The 16946-nt window shown below is 34.9% G+C and overlaps 2 protein-coding genes across 7 annotated transcripts; both read right to left on the reverse strand.

Moving 5' to 3' along the window:
* Positions 1 to 512: 512 nt before the first annotated feature.
* On the reverse strand, positions 513 to 9423 carry LOC125264554 (PC-esterase domain-containing protein 1A-like). 4 transcript variants are annotated; one of them, XM_048183945.1, is made up of 12 exons: positions 9314 to 9423; positions 9108 to 9183; positions 8907 to 8986; positions 6932 to 7164; positions 6687 to 6837; positions 6364 to 6598; positions 6080 to 6154; positions 3386 to 3448; positions 3088 to 3213; positions 1128 to 1190; positions 830 to 955; positions 513 to 747 (listed from the first exon to the last, which is right to left on the reverse strand). In XM_048183945.1, exons 2-12 carry the CDS (start codon positions 9163 to 9165, stop codon positions 644 to 646), a joined length of 1314 nt encoding a protein of 437 aa, XP_048039902.1. In that variant the 5' UTR covers positions 9166 to 9183; positions 9314 to 9423; the 3' UTR covers positions 513 to 643. The 4 variants fall into 4 exon arrangements, with proteins under 4 accessions (XP_048039902.1, XP_048039903.1, XP_048039904.1 ...); XM_048183946.1 differs by lacking the exon at positions 3386 to 3448; XM_048183947.1 differs by lacking the exons at positions 9108 to 9183; positions 9314 to 9423 and adding an exon at positions 8657 to 8766.
* Positions 9424 to 9756: 333 nt separating this feature from the next.
* On the reverse strand, positions 9757 to 16604 carry LOC125264555 (PC-esterase domain-containing protein 1A-like). 3 transcript variants are annotated; one of them, XM_048183951.1, is made up of 12 exons: positions 16478 to 16604; positions 16272 to 16347; positions 16110 to 16189; positions 15461 to 15693; positions 15234 to 15384; positions 14911 to 15145; positions 14628 to 14702; positions 13685 to 13810; positions 12129 to 12191; positions 11831 to 11956; positions 11620 to 11748; positions 9757 to 11500 (listed from the first exon to the last, which is right to left on the reverse strand). In XM_048183951.1, the coding sequence occupies exons 2-11, from the start codon at positions 16327 to 16329 to the stop codon at positions 11645 to 11647; spliced, it is 1251 nt and encodes a 416-aa protein (XP_048039908.1). In that variant the 5' UTR covers positions 16330 to 16347; positions 16478 to 16604; the 3' UTR covers positions 9757 to 11500; positions 11620 to 11644. The 3 variants fall into 3 exon arrangements, with proteins under 3 accessions (XP_048039908.1, XP_048039907.1, XP_048039909.1); XM_048183950.1 differs by having other exon boundaries at positions 9757 to 11748; XM_048183952.1 differs by lacking the exons at positions 12129 to 12191; positions 13685 to 13810 and having other exon boundaries at positions 9757 to 11748.
* Positions 16605 to 16946: the final 342 nt, after the last annotated feature.

The following is a 16946-nucleotide window of genomic DNA, read 5'->3' on the forward strand; positions in this document are numbered from 1 at the left end:
GCCTCCATGCATTTTTTTTTTTTAGAAGTAATCTTATCACTTTCTATTTTTACACTGAATTTTAATTTGCAGTTCAGTCACATCTTTATCTAAGACGATAACAATGTAGGATAGTGATTACCATCTTGAAAGGGTTCCAATAAATTTTCCTAAAGGGTGCAACAAACTAACAGTGCACAAAAAAGCTGTACAGCATTTAGTAAGTTTAGTAAAATCAATAAAGCATTTTTCATTTCCTGTGCCCACAGACATGTGACCCATTAGCTTCACATTGTGAAAAAACATCTAAAATGCGTCAAAATAAATGTCTTTGTGGTGAAAGAAACTGGTGGCTAAAATATAGATTATAGGTGTAGATAAGCAAATGTCCGGGACAAACAATCTCTGAAATTAATAAACTTTGGTTGGACTCTTTGGCTATTTTTGAGATCAGAGTATACTTTACATTTGTCAGTTTGTAGTCAGAGCTGGTTTGGATCAACACTGTTGCAGATTTTATCTGTTGACCAAACAAGTGTATGCATTTTTTATTAAAAATCTACAAAGACAAAAGTACAACAAAATTAATATTTTTTTAAGGAAGAGATTTTGCAACAGTGTTGCATATTACAGTCATACACAATGAGATGTTGTCTTGATGGATTTAATATCTGTAGGGATGCCGTCTCTCTCGGTTATGTGGTTTTTGGTGTTTCTGCTTCATGACCAAGTTGTTCACTGGCCAGTAGGGGGCAGCATTATTAGCACCTTAAAAACATAAGCAGCCTTTAAGCACAACATTACATTAATATTATATTCTGATGATTTGAGAAAATAAATAAATCTGTACCTCTGTAGAAGGCTTCCCTTTCAAAGCTCTGGTAACGTGTCGAGTGGGGAGGCAGATCATCATTGCTATACTGTGAACCGAAGCCACTGAACTGCCTCATCCTTTGGCCCTGTGTCCAGACCGGACCTGGAAGAGGAGAATAAAACTGTCACTTTAATATTAACAAAATAACCAAACATGACTAAAAACTACAACATCCACAGTGCTTATTAAAATTGTACAAGTGGTTCAAAATGAGTCATTATGAGGATTATTATGCTGGTTAAGTGAATTTTCTCAAAAGAGGCTTGATTGTTACCATTGTTGTAGTGGGTGGCGGGCATCACTGGAGGATAAAAGCATCTCTGGTTGCTATACGATCCTGTTAAAAAGGCATGTTTTGAATTGATGAAGTTACTTGGAGGGGGAAAAAAAGTTAAAAAAGTAATCTGTGTTGTGATTTTAAAAACGTAAGAGAAAAACAAATCTCTTATGCTCACCAAGACTGCATTTATTACATAAAAAAAATAGAAAGACAAAAAAAACAACAGTAATATTGTGAAATATTATCATCATTTAAAATAACCGTTTTTAAAATATATTTAATATGTAATTTATTCCTGTGATGGCAAATCAGAATTTTTCAGCAGCCATTAATCTAGTCTTCAGTGTCACATGATCTCATGTGACACTGAAGATGAATTCATGCAGCGCTGCGCAGACCGATCAACAGCTGACTTGAAGCAGTTAGAAATTTTGCCCAACGTGAGAGAGCACAGATGCCACGTCACTGTGACATATGACATCAGAGTACCGCAAGAGCGATTCGAGAGCAGACGGCCGAGTCAGTCGGCGCAGATTCTCCAGAGCGAATGCATGAGCTCTGATGATGACACAGCTGACACGCATGACAACGATCACGTGTTTCATGTTTATTCTGAAAACCTTTTTTGTTCACTGGCCAGTAAAGCGCAGCATTATTAGCACCTTAAAAACAATCTGCCTTTTAGCACAACATTACATTAATATTATATTCTGATGATTTGAGAGAAGAAAAAATAAATAAATAAATAAATCTGTACCAGTGGCGGCTGGTGCAAAAAATATTTGGGGGGGCGCAAAAAAAAAAGAAAAAAAAATATGAATAGGCTAATTGTTAAATAACCATTTAACAAGTGAAATAATAACGTATCTATCTAAAACATGGAAAATTCAGTATTTCAAGCATGCCATAGGGCTGAGATCTAAAAAAAAAAAAAAAAAAAAAAAAATCTGTATTTAATTAAAAATGTTTTTTATTTAAGATCCTGCCCAATATTGTCCTAGAAACAATGTTCATATTGAAGGCTATAAAAACAAACATGAATGTAACTGTGTAGTATATGCTATAAATTATGTGCAAAAAAGGGGTCAAATCACATTAGGCCTAGGCTACATTCTAAAATTGTACCTTTACAATCTAAAAACTATTTTAAGCAGAAATTAAATACACTAAACTAAAAATGAAAATAGATAAAAACAAAAGAACAGACTAATAATTATTATTATTTTGATAACCCTACAATAGTCACTTTACACATTTACTGCTATCGTACAAATACACTTAGTTGTAGGTTTGAAATTCTACATATGACATAATTATGTTCGCCAACAAAAACAAATTTTCAACAAATATTTTGAGCAAAATGTATTTTACTCAGATTGAACTCCGTCTGTTCGGCGCGCGGCGGCGCTCGTTCACATAAGTTTGTGCTTGCTGAAGGCTCGTCCACGCCTGAATGCAAAATGGAAATATTTTCTCGACTTTCTAACTTTTACAGATGGAGAATATGTCTGTGAAATGTAAATTATGCACTGAGGAAATTATTAAATGTCACTTCAGCTTAAAAAAAAAAAATTAATAGAGGTATGTTTGTTTCCACCAATCGCTGCACAAGTTAAGGTTACGTATTATGACGAAAGCACGTTAGTGCGAGCCCTCCCGGAACCCATAGAGATTGCATTGCAGTGCCTGCAGTTCGAAAAAAAAGTTCTTTGAATGGAAGTCTATGGGAGCATTCGGGGCAAATCTCCGCCAGACTGAAATGCCCAAAAAGAGGCGGTACTCCACAGAGCGTGACTTGACGCTGATTGGACTATATCCAGAGGCAGAACAAACAGCCTAGCAGTGACAGCTAGCGTAACTCTGTGGTTGAATGTGATTGAAAAATCCGTCCCTTTCTCACTTTGGTGGTGTGTCGCCCTATTGCCCTAATGAAGAAACCGCCCCTGATCTGTACCTCTGTAGAAGGCTTTCCTTTCAAAGCTCTGGTAACGTGTCGAGTTGGGAGGCAGATCATCATTGCTATACTGTGAACCGAAGCCACTGAACTGCCTCATCCTTTGGCCCTGTGTCCAGACCAGACCTGGAAGAGGAGAATAAAACTGTCACTTTAATATTAACAAAATAACCAAACATGACTAAAAACTACAACATCCCCAGTGCTTACTAAAATTGTACAAGTGGTTCAAAATGAGTCATTATGAGGATTATTATGCTGGTTAAGTGAATTTTCTCAAAAGTGGCTTGATTGTTAACATTGTTGTAGTGGGTGGCGGGCATCACTGGAGGATAAAAGCATCTCTGGTTGCTATACGATCCTGTTTATTAAAAAAAAAAAAGAAAAAAGAAAAAAAGTAATCTGTGTTTCAGGTAAGATTTTCTTTCTTTCTTTCTTTTTTAACGCCATACCAGCTTCAAAGGCTATATTCATGGCGAGAATAAAGTATAATTAAATCAAAGGAAGATTAAAAAAGATGTTTCAAATTTATTTCCTCTAAAAATCTTAAAACCATGCTTGGGCTCACTTGATTAAAAACCTTTTCAAAACTATCAACAGAGTAAAAACGGTTTCTCACAGGGGTAAATGTAATACAGTCTAAAAGGATATGTTTAATGGACAATGGATTTTGACAAGATGAACATTTTGGATGGTTTTCTCCTGAGAGTAAAAATTGGTGTGTCATTTTTGAATGTCCTATTCTACATCTTGTATATATAACTTGATACCATCGTTCATCAAAATAGGAATTATGTTTTTTCCTCACATCAGGATTTATTTCACACAACTTATTATTTAGACATTGATCCCATTCTGATTGCCATTTATTTTTGATGTATTCTTTTATCGTTTGTTTTAAGTCTGTAAAAGGTATAGAACACTTTATTGATTCTGTGGATAGTGCTTCTTTTGCTGCATTGTCCGCTTTCTCATTTCCAGCAATTCCTGAGTGTCCAGGTACCCAGGTAAGATTTTAAAAATGTTTTTGAAAGTCTCTTACGCTCACCAAGACTGCATTTATTAGATCAAAAATAGAATAGCGATTCAGGAGCAGATGTTTGACTCAGCTGGTACAGCTTCTCCAGAGCAAATGCATGAGCTCTGATGATGACACAGCTGACACGCATGACAACATTCGCGTGCGTTTCATGTTTATTCTGAAAACTTCAGTTCCACTAATGATCACAAATCTGTATTTATAACAGTAAAAGCCCTTTTCATGTAGTCGCGATGTTATATTGTGTCATGTTTATCAAAATAAAACTGATGAAAAAAATGTAGACCCCACTTTGGTATTTAAATAGTATATGCTTATACTGAACTTTATTCTTGTACAAACAGATGCTGTAAGCAGTACATAAAATATTGAATGAAAATGTCTTTGAAACATCTGTGTATTTGATAAATATTGCATTTATTTCACTTCAGCTGTGATAAAGGATGCAAACGCAGCACAAGCGTCACTACGGGAAGCAGAAAGTGTCCGACTTCATGTCTCCATTTTCAGATCATCCCCGAATGCAAGCGGATACTTTCACCAATCGTTACATCCAGCCGCAGCCGATGTCGAACACACCTACTCTAATATGCTGATTTGGTGCTCAAGAAACATTTCTTATTATTATCAATGTTAAAACAGTTGTGCTGCATTGGATTTTTCTGGAAACCATGATACATTTTTTATGATTATTTGATGAACAAAGTTCAAAGGAACAGAATTTATTTTGTAACAATGTAGAAGTCTTTAGTATCACTTTTGATCAATTTTATGCATCCTTGCTAAATAAAAGTGATCATTTCGTTCACAATTATATACACTACAGGTCAAAAGTTTGGAAACATTACTATTTTTAATGTTTTTGAACAAAGTCTCTTATGCTCATTAAGGCTGCATTTATTTAATATTAAATACAGAAAAAACAATAATATTGTGAAATATGATTACAATTTAAAATTATGGTTTTCTATTTTAATAAACTTTAAAATATAATTTATTTCTGTGATGCAAAGCTGAATTGTCAGCATCATTACTGCAGTCTTCAGTGTCACATGATCCTTCAGAAATCATTCTAATATGCTGATTTATTATCAATGTTGGAAACAGTTGTGCTGCTTAATATTATTTTATAACCTGTGATACTTTTTCAGAATTCTTTGATGAATAAAAAGTAAAAAAAACCATCAGCATTTATTTAAAATAGAAATCTTTTGTAACAATATACACTATCGTTAAAAGGTTTGGGGTCAGTAATTTTTTTTCTTTCTTTTTTTTTTTTTTTAAAGAAATTAACACTTTTATTCAGCACGGATGTGTTAAATTGATAAAAAGTGATAGTAAGATTTATATTGTTAGAAAAGATTTATATTTTGAATAAATGCCGTTCTTTTTAACCTTTTTTTTTTAAATCAATGAATCCTGAAAAAAGTATCACAGGTTCCAAAAAATATTAAGTAACACAACTGTTTTTAACACTGATAATAACTGAGTATCAAATCATAATATTAGAATGATTTCTCAAGGATCATGTGACACTGAAGACTGGAGTAATGATGCTGAAAATTCAGCTTTGCATCACAGAAATAAATTATATTTTAAAGTATATTAAAATAGAAAACCATAATTTTAAATTGTAATAATATTTCACAATATTATTGTTTTTTCTGTATTTATTATGAAATAAATGCAGCCTTAATGAGCATAAGAGACTTTGTTCAAAAACATTAAAAATAGTAATGTTTCCAAACTTTTGACCGGTAGTACATATATATATATATATATATATATATATATACACATACATATATATACATACATACATACATACATACATATATATACATACATATACATACATACATATATATATATATATATATATATATATATATATATATATATATATATATATATATATAAACACTTAGGCAAAACTTTTGATTGATAATGTACCTTGATAGCGAGCAGGAGCCGTTTGCCAACTACGGTTCTCACGTAATGGTGGGTGAGTATCTGCATTAATCTGGTCTGCAAAAAAGCAAAGCAAAACAGAGCAAACATAAATGGGTGACTATATGTAACATGTATCTTTAGGCAATTCATTAATTAAAAAAGTGATTATATGAACTGTTTGTTTGGTATGGATCAATATATCCCACTTTCAAAATCATAGAAGCTTATTTTACAGCTTTAAACCTCAGCTAACCAATGGCACCAACTCAATCTGCAATTCTCACCAAGTTTTGGCAGTTCCACTCCCCACGCCTGAGCCACATGCTCCAGGATGAGGCATGTGATTTTGCGATGGGCGACAGAATTCCAGTGCACACCATCATGCATCCTGTGCTGCAGGCTGAAACGAAACTGGAAGTGTAAGTCCAGCACGTCGAAGCCAAAATTATTGGCAAGAGTGGCTCCAAAGTAATTCGCCTCGATCACATCGAATCTTAATGTGGGACCCATGTGCTGAATCTGAGTTTGTGGGCAAGAAGAAAAAAGGATTATTGACTCATCCCTGTTCATGAGGGTTCATACTCTACCACTCTTTTTTATTAACCACCTCTGGGACCAGGAAACCTCCCACAATCTTCTTTCCCAGAGGCATTGTCACGTTCCACACAACCAGGCTCTCTTCAGGCAAAATGGCCTTTAACTTCCTGAAGAACTTGTTAAGGTTCTCCTTGTACTCTGAGGCCCATTGATGGCTGTACCTGTGTAAAACAAAAAATCATGTTAATCAAAAAATAAATATAACATGCTAAATATCTTTCGTCTGTAACAAGCTCTAATGAAGAGCACTCGTACCTGGATATATCCCACACACAAGAGTTCACTATAACCAGGTCTGGTTTAATGCCCTGTTCAAAGTCAGCTAGGATACTCTCCATATATCGGGAGAAAACTTGCGTCACAAAATAGAAGCGGACCAAGTGGTGATCAGTACGGTACTGTCTCACTTCTCTGTACGCAGTGCCGTTATTCATCCGACCCAACCGACCGCCTTCCACCAGGCAATCCTGCTCAAACGAAACCTCACCCTAGGAAATATGGATAAGATTGATGCATCATCAGACATTGCTTAAAGGGTTAGTTCACCCAAAAATGAAAATTATGTCATTAATGACTCACCCTCATGTCGTTCCAAACCCGTAAGACCTTCGTTCATCTTCGGAACACAGTTTAAGATATTTTAGATTTAGTCCGAGAGCTTTCTGTCCCTCCATTGAAAATGTATGTACGGTATACTGTCCATGTCCAGAAAGGTAATAAAAACATCATCAAAGTAGTCCATGTGACATCAGAGAGTCAGTTAGAATTTGTTGAAGCATCGAAAATATTTTTGGTCCAAAAATAACAAAAACTACGACTTTATTCAGCATTGTCTTCTCTTCCAGAATCCTCATTGAATTGATTCCATTGAATTGATTCCATTGAATTGATTCCATTGAATTGATTCCATTGAATTGATTCCATTGAATTGATTCCATTGAATTGATTCCATTGAATTGATTCCATTGAATCGATTCCATTGAATCCTTTCATCTGTCGGCATTGGTAATGCACTTTTACATCGCCGTGGCTGTTTTTGGCGATTAGGACATCCGCGACATGCACACTTACGCACCATTTTAAAAAATATAGCAATACCAAAATACAAACAATGTAGAATAGCTTGAATACAGCGTGCGTCTCCCTCAGACTGTAAACGAAGCTCTGGCGCACCAGATAACACGTCAGCAGTGTCACTGTCCGGAGCAGAAGGGGGCAGTAATGCACCAATAACAGGAAAGAAGAAGAAGAAGCGGAGTCGTGAACGCGAATTGACAACAGACCGGGAAGAGAAGACAATGCTGAATAAAGTCGTAGTTTTTGTTATTTTTGGACCAAAGTGTATTTTCGATGCTTCAAAATGTCGCGGATGTCCTAATCGCCAAAAACAACCACGGCGACAGATGAAAGGATTCAATGGAATCAATTCAATGGAATCAATTCAATGGAATCAATTCAGTGGAATCAATTCAATGGAATCAATTCAATGGAATCAATTCAATGGAAAGAATTCCGGAAGAGAAGACAATGCTGAATAAAGTCGTAATTTTTGTTATTTTTGGACCAAAATGCATTTTCGATGCTTCAACAAATTCTAACTGACCCTCTGATGTCACATGGACTACTTTGATGATGTTTTTATTACCTTTCTGGACATGGACAGTATACCGTACATACATTTTCAATGGAGGGACAGAAAGCTCTCGGACTAAATCTAAAATATCTTAAACTGTGTTCCGAAGATGAACGGAGGTCTTACGGGTTTGGAACGACATGAGGGTGAGTCATTAATGACATAATTTTCATTTTTGGGTGAACTAACCCTTTAACCAAAAAACTTTACATGGGATAAGAGAATATTCCTATCCTTCACATACACAACAGCTTCAATTGCTCCAATATATTGATTACAAGAAATAAAAATTATCAAAACTGTATATTTGAAAAGCCTTTTGCCAAAATAGCTTTTGGACACAGCACCTGATTTTTAGCTGGTCATCGGATGGTAGACCATCAACTATGTCCCAAATTTTAGCTTGACAACCTTAAAATGGTATAGCCAGCTGAAAATGTAGCTGGTCTATCATGGCCTACAGCAGAAAATGAGCAATTTAGAGCAGCTAGAAATAAGCTACCATATTCCAAAACCATAGTCTGTTTGAACATGTACATTTTAGGATTAGTAAAAGGAGACACACACAATTAATGAAACATCCATTCACATACTGACCTTGTTTTTTAACTGAGATAAGCTTAAATATGAGTCTCTCTGCAGGATTAAGACTAAATCCTTGTACACTGAGCGCTGGACTGGAAAGAAGATCAAGAAATTCTTATAAAAAACAATTATTCTAATTAAAAATCAAGTGCTTTAGAGTGGGAAATCACGAATGCCATTACTATCATAATATTAATCTCCGTGAGTACTCACTTGAGTCTCCTAACACCACAACAAACTTGTTGTGGAGCAGTTGAGCTACAGGCCTCATCGTGGCTTTACTGTCACACTGAAATCAGAGGAATTGATTGAAACACACGCAAACTTTGTATTAACAAATGGCAATACGATACGCGTTGGGTTTGAATCGTTAATCCCGGGTTTCTTATTATCAAACGCCATAAACCACTAAAACTTACCCGTTAAATCATGAATTCAGTGAATGATGAGGATAAATTGCGTGTCGTAATGAGAGTTCAGTGGAGATTGTGAAGAAAAGTGAGATGTTGCTCCCCTTGCGGTTAATATGGGCAAGACATGCTAATTAAAAAAAAAAAAAAAGCAAATGTAATATATTTAGATTAAATTCAAAATATTTTAGAATGGTGGAACCATGGTTAAAAAGTAAAGAAAAATATGCAAATGTTAAAGTATGTGTAGACCAACAAAAAAATGTACTCAGTAAAATGTCAACATACCTAACCAAAAATTTGTATTAAAAAAAACAAACAAAAAAACTACTGACATTTTTACTGATAATTTTGCACCTTTTATGCAAGCAAGCAATGCTGGTTTCTGGGAGATTGTCCCTGACTGCAGCAGGTAATGAATGATTATGTGAATGATTCAATTAAACTTTTTATTCCTTTTATCAAACTTTTATTGTTTACTTATTGTCTGTTGATTCCACTTTCATCAAGAAATATTAGGCTGTACATTTCATTTGTGAAATTTTTGCACATAATTCTCAAATAGATTAACAGAGAGAAACAATTTATTGTCATAATTACAGTATATATTCATATTGCAGCACTTCTCATGTTACTGCCAATGTTGTATTCCTCATTTGTAAATCACTCTGGATTGAAGCATCTGCTAAATAAATATATGTACATGTAAGAAACCTGAACATTTATACAATCTACAATTTACAAAATCACATACACAGTTATACATAGAATTTGCAGATGAAGTACAATGAAACAAGAGTCAGATATAATACCAATCTGTAGTAATCTGTTCACGTAAAGTGCTTCTATACTGATGTCTATTCACAATACGATTGCAAGGTCAGTAAAAGGCCTCTAACCCTCGAGGTCAAACTGTGTCACGTATGGCTTCAGTCGGTCTGTCACAAATTCATCATTGCGAGGCAGCTTCTTCATGAACGGCTTTCACTGATTCCTTGAATCCCCACAAACACGTCAACTCACACCTGTCGTTTGCTTTCCTAAACAAATGGGATCTCTATTCACGGTGATTCATTAAATGCTTTAACTTTTTGAGCTCATCACATTTAAGATCCTCCACCATTTCACCAAGATCCAGTTCTCTCTTAGACAAAAATAGACAAAAAATGATCAGGGGTTAAAATATTTTAAAATGAGAAATTTAAAGAGAATTTTGTTTAGAAACACTTCAATAGGTAATATTTCAAATATTAAAGTAACTTGTTAGAATGTCCTTCAGATCTCATTTGTGTGTGATTATCAAGTTCTAGCTATCAATTACCATTTCAGTCTTTAATCCGACTCTTGGAGATTCTATGTCCATCTCTTGCCATATATATGTGAGAGACTGTCCATGAATTTTCTTGGCAATGATTTTTCTGGGGTAGGTTGCCCAGGTCTTTCCCCAACCCTCCCCATTACATGACGTGGGACTCTCTCTCACACACACACACACACACGGACAATTTAGCATCTCCAATTCACCTATACTGCATGGATTGTGGGGGAAACCGGAGCACATGAAGGAAACCCATGCAGAATATGCAAACTCTTAGACTATTATTCAGTTACATGAGAAAAATGAAACATTTAGATGCTTTTTACAATGTTTTAAGTACAAACAAAAAAAACTCTGTTTTTCTTGAGAATTATCCAACGCCTCCATGCATTTTTTTTTTTTAGAAGTAATCTTATCACTTTCTATTTTTACACTGAATTTTAATTTGCAGTTCAGTCACATCTTTATCTAAGACGATAACAATGTAGGATAGTGATTACCATCTTGAAAGGGTTCCAATAAATTTTCCTAAAGGGTGCAACAAACTAACAGTGCACAAAAAAGCTGTACAGCATTTAGTAAGTTTAGTAAAATCAATAAAGCATTTTTCATTTCCTGTGCCCACAGACATGTGACCCATTAGCTTCACATTGTGAAAAAACATCTAAAATATGTCAAAATAAATGTCTTTGTCATAAAAGAAACTGGTGGCTAAAATATAGATTATAGGTGTAGATAAGCAAATGTCCGGGACAAACAATCTCTGAATTTAATAAACTTTAGTTGGACTCTTTGGCTATTTTTGAGATCAGAGTATACTTTACATTTGTCAGTTTGTAGTCAGAGCTGGTTTGGATGAACACTGTTGCAGATTTTATCTGTTGACCAAACAAGTGTATGCATTTTTTATTAAAAATCTACAAAGACAAAAGTACAACAAAATTAATATTTTTTTAAGGAAGAGATTTTGCAACAGTGTTGCATATTACAGTCATACACAATGAGATGTTGTCTGGATGGATTTAATATCTGTAGGGATGCCGTCTCTCTCGGTTATGTGGTTTTTGGTGTTTCTGCTTCATGACCAAGTTGTTCACTGGCCAGTAGGGGGCAGCATTATTAGCACCTTAAAAACATAAGCAGCCTTTAAGCACAACATTACATTAATATTATATTCTGATGATTTGAGAAAATAAATAAATATGTACCTCTGTAGAAGGCTTCCCTTTCAAAGCTCTGGTAACGTGTCGAGTTGGGAGGCAGATCATCATTGTTATACTGTGAACCGAAGCCACTGAACTGCCTCATCCTTTGGCCCTGTGTCCAGACCGGACCTGGAAGAGGAGAATAAAACTGTCACTTTAATATTAACAAAATAACCAAACATGACTAAAAACTACAACATCCACAGTGCTTATTAAAATTGTACAAGTGTATCAAAATGAGTCATTCTGAGGATTATTATGCTGGTTAAGTGAATTTTCTCAAAAGTGGCTTGATTGTTACCATTATAGTAGTTGGTGGCGGGCATCACTGGAGGATAAAAGCATCTCTGGTTGCTATACGATCCTGTTAAAAAAAGCATGTTTTGAATTGATGAAGTTACTTGGAGGGGGAAAAAAGTAAAAAAAGTAATCTGTGCTGCAGGTAAGACTTTAAAAACGTAAGAGAAAAACAAGTCTCTTATGCTCACCAAGACTGCATTTATTACATAAAAAAAATAGAAAAACAAAAAAAAAAACAACAGTAATATTGTGAAATATTATCATCATTTAAAATAACCGTTTTTAAAGGTCCCGTTCTTCCTGATCCCATGTTTCAAACTTTAGTTAGTGTGTAATGTTGTTGTTAGAGTATAAATAAAATCTGTAAAATTTTAAAGCTCAAAGTTCAATGCCAAGCGAGATATTTTATTTAACAGAAGTCGCCTACATCGAACGGCCAGTTTGGACTACATCCCTCTACTTCCTTCTTTAATGACGTCACTAAAACAGTTTTTTGACTAACCTCCGCCCACAGGAATACACAAAAAAAGGGGGCGTGGTCTTGTTGCGCTCCCACGGAGAAGAGCAAGAGTTGCGTTTGTAGAGTGTGTTTGTCGCCATGTCGTCGAAACGCTGTTATTTTCATCCTGCAGTCCAATCACCTTTGTTTGGCCTTCCTAGGGACGCTGTACTTAGAGATCAATGGTTACAATTTATGTTTAACTCGGTTCCCGAAAATTATAATCCACATGTAAAACTATGTGCAGCACATTTTGCTGAGGACAGCTTCCTCAATCTCAATCAGTTTAATGCCGGATTCGCACAAAGATTATTCTTGAAAGATGGAGCAGAAGCTGCTGTCGAATCACAACACAGGAACCGCTGGCACAATCAGAACTCGTTACGTATTTCTGAAGGAGGGACTTCATAGAACAAGGAAGTCATCAGCCCGTTTTTATGACAGTGGAAACAGCGGTATACAGATAAGTAAATTATGTGAAAAATACTGTGTTTTTTTACACGCGAAACATGAACACATGTTATATTGCACACTATAAACACAATCAAAGCTTCAAAAAAACCACGAAAAACGGGACCTTTAAAACATATTTAAAATGTAATTTATTCCTGTGATGGCAAATCAGAATTTTTCAGCAGCCATTAATCTAGTCTTCAGTGTCACATGATCTCATGTGACACTGAAGATGAATTCATGCAGCGCTGCACAGACCGATCAACAGCTGACTTGAAGCAGTTAGAAATTTTGCCCAACGTGAGAGAGCACAGATGCCACGTCACTGTGACATATGACATCAGAGTACCGCAAGAGCGATTCGAGAGCAGACGGCCGAGTCAGTCGGCGCAGATTCTCCAGAGCGAATGCATGAGCTCTGATGATGACACAGCTGACACGCATGACAACGATCACGTGTTTCATGTTTATTCTGAAAACCTTTTTTGTTCACTGGCCAGTAGGGGGCAGCACTATTAGTACCTTAAAAACAATCTGCCTTTTAGCACAACATTATTACATTAATATTATATTCTTATGATTTGAGAAAATAAATAAATCTGTACCTCTGTAGAAGGCTTTCCTTTCAAAGCTCTGGTAACGTGTCGAGTTGGGAGGCAAATCATCATTGCTATACTGTGAACAGAAGCCACTGAACTGCCTCATCCTTTGGCCCTGTGTCCAGACCGGACCTGGAAGAGGAGAATAAAACTTTATTATCAATGTTGGAAACAGTTGTGATGCTTAATATTATTTCATAACCTGTGATACTTTTTCAGAATTCTTTGATGAATAAAAAGTAAAAAAAAATATCAGCATTTATTTAAAATAGAAATCTTTTGTAACAATATACACTATCGTTAAAAGGTTTGGGGTCAGTAATTTTTTTTCTTTCTTTCTTTTTTTTTTTAAAGAAATTAACACTTTTATTCAGCACGGACGTGTTAAATTGATAAAAAGTGATAGTAAGATGTATATTGTTAGAAAAGATTTATATTTTGAATAAATGCCGTTCTTTTTAACCTTTTTTTTTAAATCAATGAATCCTGAAAAAAGTATCACAGGTTCCAAAAAAATATTAAGTAACACAACTGTTTTTAACACTGATAATAACTGAGTATCAAATCATAATATTAGAATGATTTCTCAAGGATCATGTGACACTGAAGACTGGAGTAATGATGCTGAAAATTCAGCTTTGCATCACAGAAATAAATTATATTTTAAAATATATTAAAATAGAAAACCATAATTTTAAAATTGTAATAATATTTCACAATATTATTGTTTTTTTCTGTATTTATTATGAAATAAATGCAGCCTTAATGAGCATAAGAGACTTTGTTCAAAAATATTAAAAATAGTAATGTTTCCAAACTTTTGACCGGTAGTGTGTATATATATATATATATATATATATATATATATATATATATATATATATATATATATATATATATATATATATATATATATAAACTTAGGCAAAACCTTTGATTGATAATGTACCTTGATAGCGAGCAGGAGCCGTTTGCCAACTACGGTTCTCACGTAATGGTGGGTGAGTATCTGCATTAATCTGGTCTGCAAAAAAGCAAAGCAAAAAAGAGCAAACATAAATGGGTGACTATATGTAACATGTATCTTTAGGCAATTCATTAATTAAAAAGTGATTATATGAACTGTTTGTTTGGTATGGATCAATATATCCCACTTTCAAAATCATAGAAGCTTATTTTACAGCTTTAAACCTCAGCTAACCAATGGCACCAACTCAATCTGCATTTCTCACCAAGTTTTGGCAGTTCCACTCCCCACGCCTGAGCCACATGCTCCAGGATGAGGCATGTGATTTTGCGATGGGCGACAGAATTCCAGTGCACACCATCATGCATCCTGTGCTGCAGGCTGAAACGAAACCGGAAGTGTAAGTCCAGCACATCAAAGCCAAAATTATTGGCAAGAGTGGCTCCAAAGTAATTCGCCTCGATCACATCGAATCTTAATGTGGGACCCATGTGCTGAATCTGAGTTTGTGAGCAAGAAGAAAAAAGGATTATTGACTCATCACTGTTCATGAGGGTTCATACGCTACCACTCTTTTTTATTAACCACCTCTGGGACCAGGAAACCTCCCACAATCTTCTTTCCCAGAGGCATTGTCATGTTCCACACAACCAGGCTCTCTTCAGGCAAAATGGCCTTTAACTTCCTGAAGAACTTGTTAAGGTTCTCCTTGTACTCTGAAGCCCATTGACGGCTGTACCTGTGTAAAACAAAAAATCATGTTAATCAAAAAATAAATCTTGTCTGTAACAAGCTCTAATGAAGAGCACTCGTACCTGGATATATCCCACAAACAAGAGTTCACTATAACCAGGTCTGGTTTAATGCCCTGTTCAAAGTCAGCTAGGATACTCTCCATATATCGGGAGAAAACTTGCGTTACAAAATAGAAGCGGACCAAGTGGTGATCAGTACGGTACTGTCTCACTTCTCTGTACGCAGTGCCGTTATTCATCTGACCCAACCGGCCGCCTTCCACCAGGCAATCCTGCTCAAACGAAACCTCACCCTAGGAAATATGGATAAGATTGATGCATCATCAGACATTGCTTAACAAGGAAACTTTACATGGGATAAGAGAATATTCCTATCCTTCACATACACAACAGCTTCATTTGCTCCCATATATTGATTACATGAAATAAAAATAAAATAAATAAAAATAAAATAAAAATAAAAACAATATTTGAAAAGTCTTTTGCCAAAAATAGCTTTTGGACACAGCACCTGATTTTTAGCTCACACCAGATAATAAACAACTTGGACCAGCTAGAAATCAGCTACCACAATCCAGAATATAGTATCTTAATCTTCATTTTCCAACAAAATAATTTGCTAAATTTAAAAGATTAAATGTTTCAACGTACTTCCAAGGATTAGTAAAAGGAAACAGACAATTAATGAAACATACATTCAGATACTGACCTTAGTTTTTAACTGGGATAAGCTTAAATATGAGTCTCTCTGCAGGATTAGGACTAAATCCTTGTACACTGAGCGCTGAACTGGAGAGAATAGTCTTATTAAATAGTGTTATTAAAAATTAAGTGCAGTTTATACAAGATATTAATCTCCGTGAGTACTCACATGAACTTCCTAACACTACAACAAACTTGTTGTGGAGCAGTTGAGCTACAGGCCTCATCGTGGCTTTACTGTCACACTGAAATCAGAGGAATTGATTGAAACACACGTAAACTTTGTATTAACAAATGGAAATACGATACGCGTTGGGTTTGAATCGTTAACCTCGGGTTTCTTATTATCAAACGCCATAAACCACTAAAACTTACCCGTTAAATCATGAATTCAGTGAATGATGAGGATAAATTGCGTGTCGTAATGAGAGTTCAGTGGAGATTGTGAAGAAAAGTGAGATGTTGCTCCCCTTGCGGTTAATATGGGCAAGACATGCTAATTTTTACAAAAAAAATAATAAAATAAAATTAGCAAATGTAATATATTGAGATTAAATTCAAAATATTTTAGAATGGTGGAACCATGGTTAAAACGTAAAGAAAAATATGCAAATGTTAAAGTATGTGTAGACCAACAAAAAATTTATTTAGTAAAATGTCAACATACCTAACCAAAAATTTGTATGTATATATATATATATATATATATATATATATATATATATATATATATATATATATATATATATAAAACTACTGATAAATTCTTACTGATAATTTTGCACCTTTTATGCAAGCAAGCAATGCTGGTTTCTGAGAGATTGTCCCTGACTGCAGCAGGTAA

Source organism: Megalobrama amblycephala, linkage group LG3, assembly GCF_018812025.1.
Source record: "Megalobrama amblycephala isolate DHTTF-2021 linkage group LG3, ASM1881202v1, whole genome shotgun sequence".
Classification (NCBI taxonomy): Eukaryota; Metazoa; Chordata; class Actinopteri; order Cypriniformes; family Xenocyprididae; genus Megalobrama; species Megalobrama amblycephala.

What these genes read in the sequence shown, in the direction of transcription:
- LOC125264554 (XM_048183945.1), bottom strand. Translation starts at nt 9,165, where the DNA reads ATGAGGCCTGTAGCTCAACTGCTCCACAACAAGTTTGTTGTGGTGTTA. An exon ending in TATCTCAGTTAAAAAACAAG is followed by an intron (nt 7,165 to 8,906) that starts GTCAGTATGTGA and finishes CATATTTCCTAG; the next exon opens with GGTGAGGTTTCGTTTGAGCA. An exon ending in GAGGTTTCCTGGTCCCAGAG is followed by an intron (nt 6,599 to 6,686) that starts GTGGTTAATAAA and finishes CCACAAACTCAG; the next exon opens with ATTCAGCACATGGGTCCCAC.
- LOC125264555 (XM_048183951.1), bottom strand. Translation starts at nt 16,329, where the DNA reads ATGAGGCCTGTAGCTCAACTGCTCCACAACAAGTTTGTTGTAGTGTTA. An exon ending in AGTGGAACTGCCAAAACTTG is followed by an intron (nt 14,703 to 14,910) that starts GTGAGAAATGCA and finishes GCTTTTTTGCAG; the next exon opens with ACCAGATTAATGCAGATACT. An exon ending in AAGGGAAGCCTTCTACAGAG is followed by an intron (nt 11,749 to 11,830) that starts GTACATATTTAT and finishes TATGTTTTTAAG; the next exon opens with GTGCTAATAATGCTGCCCCC.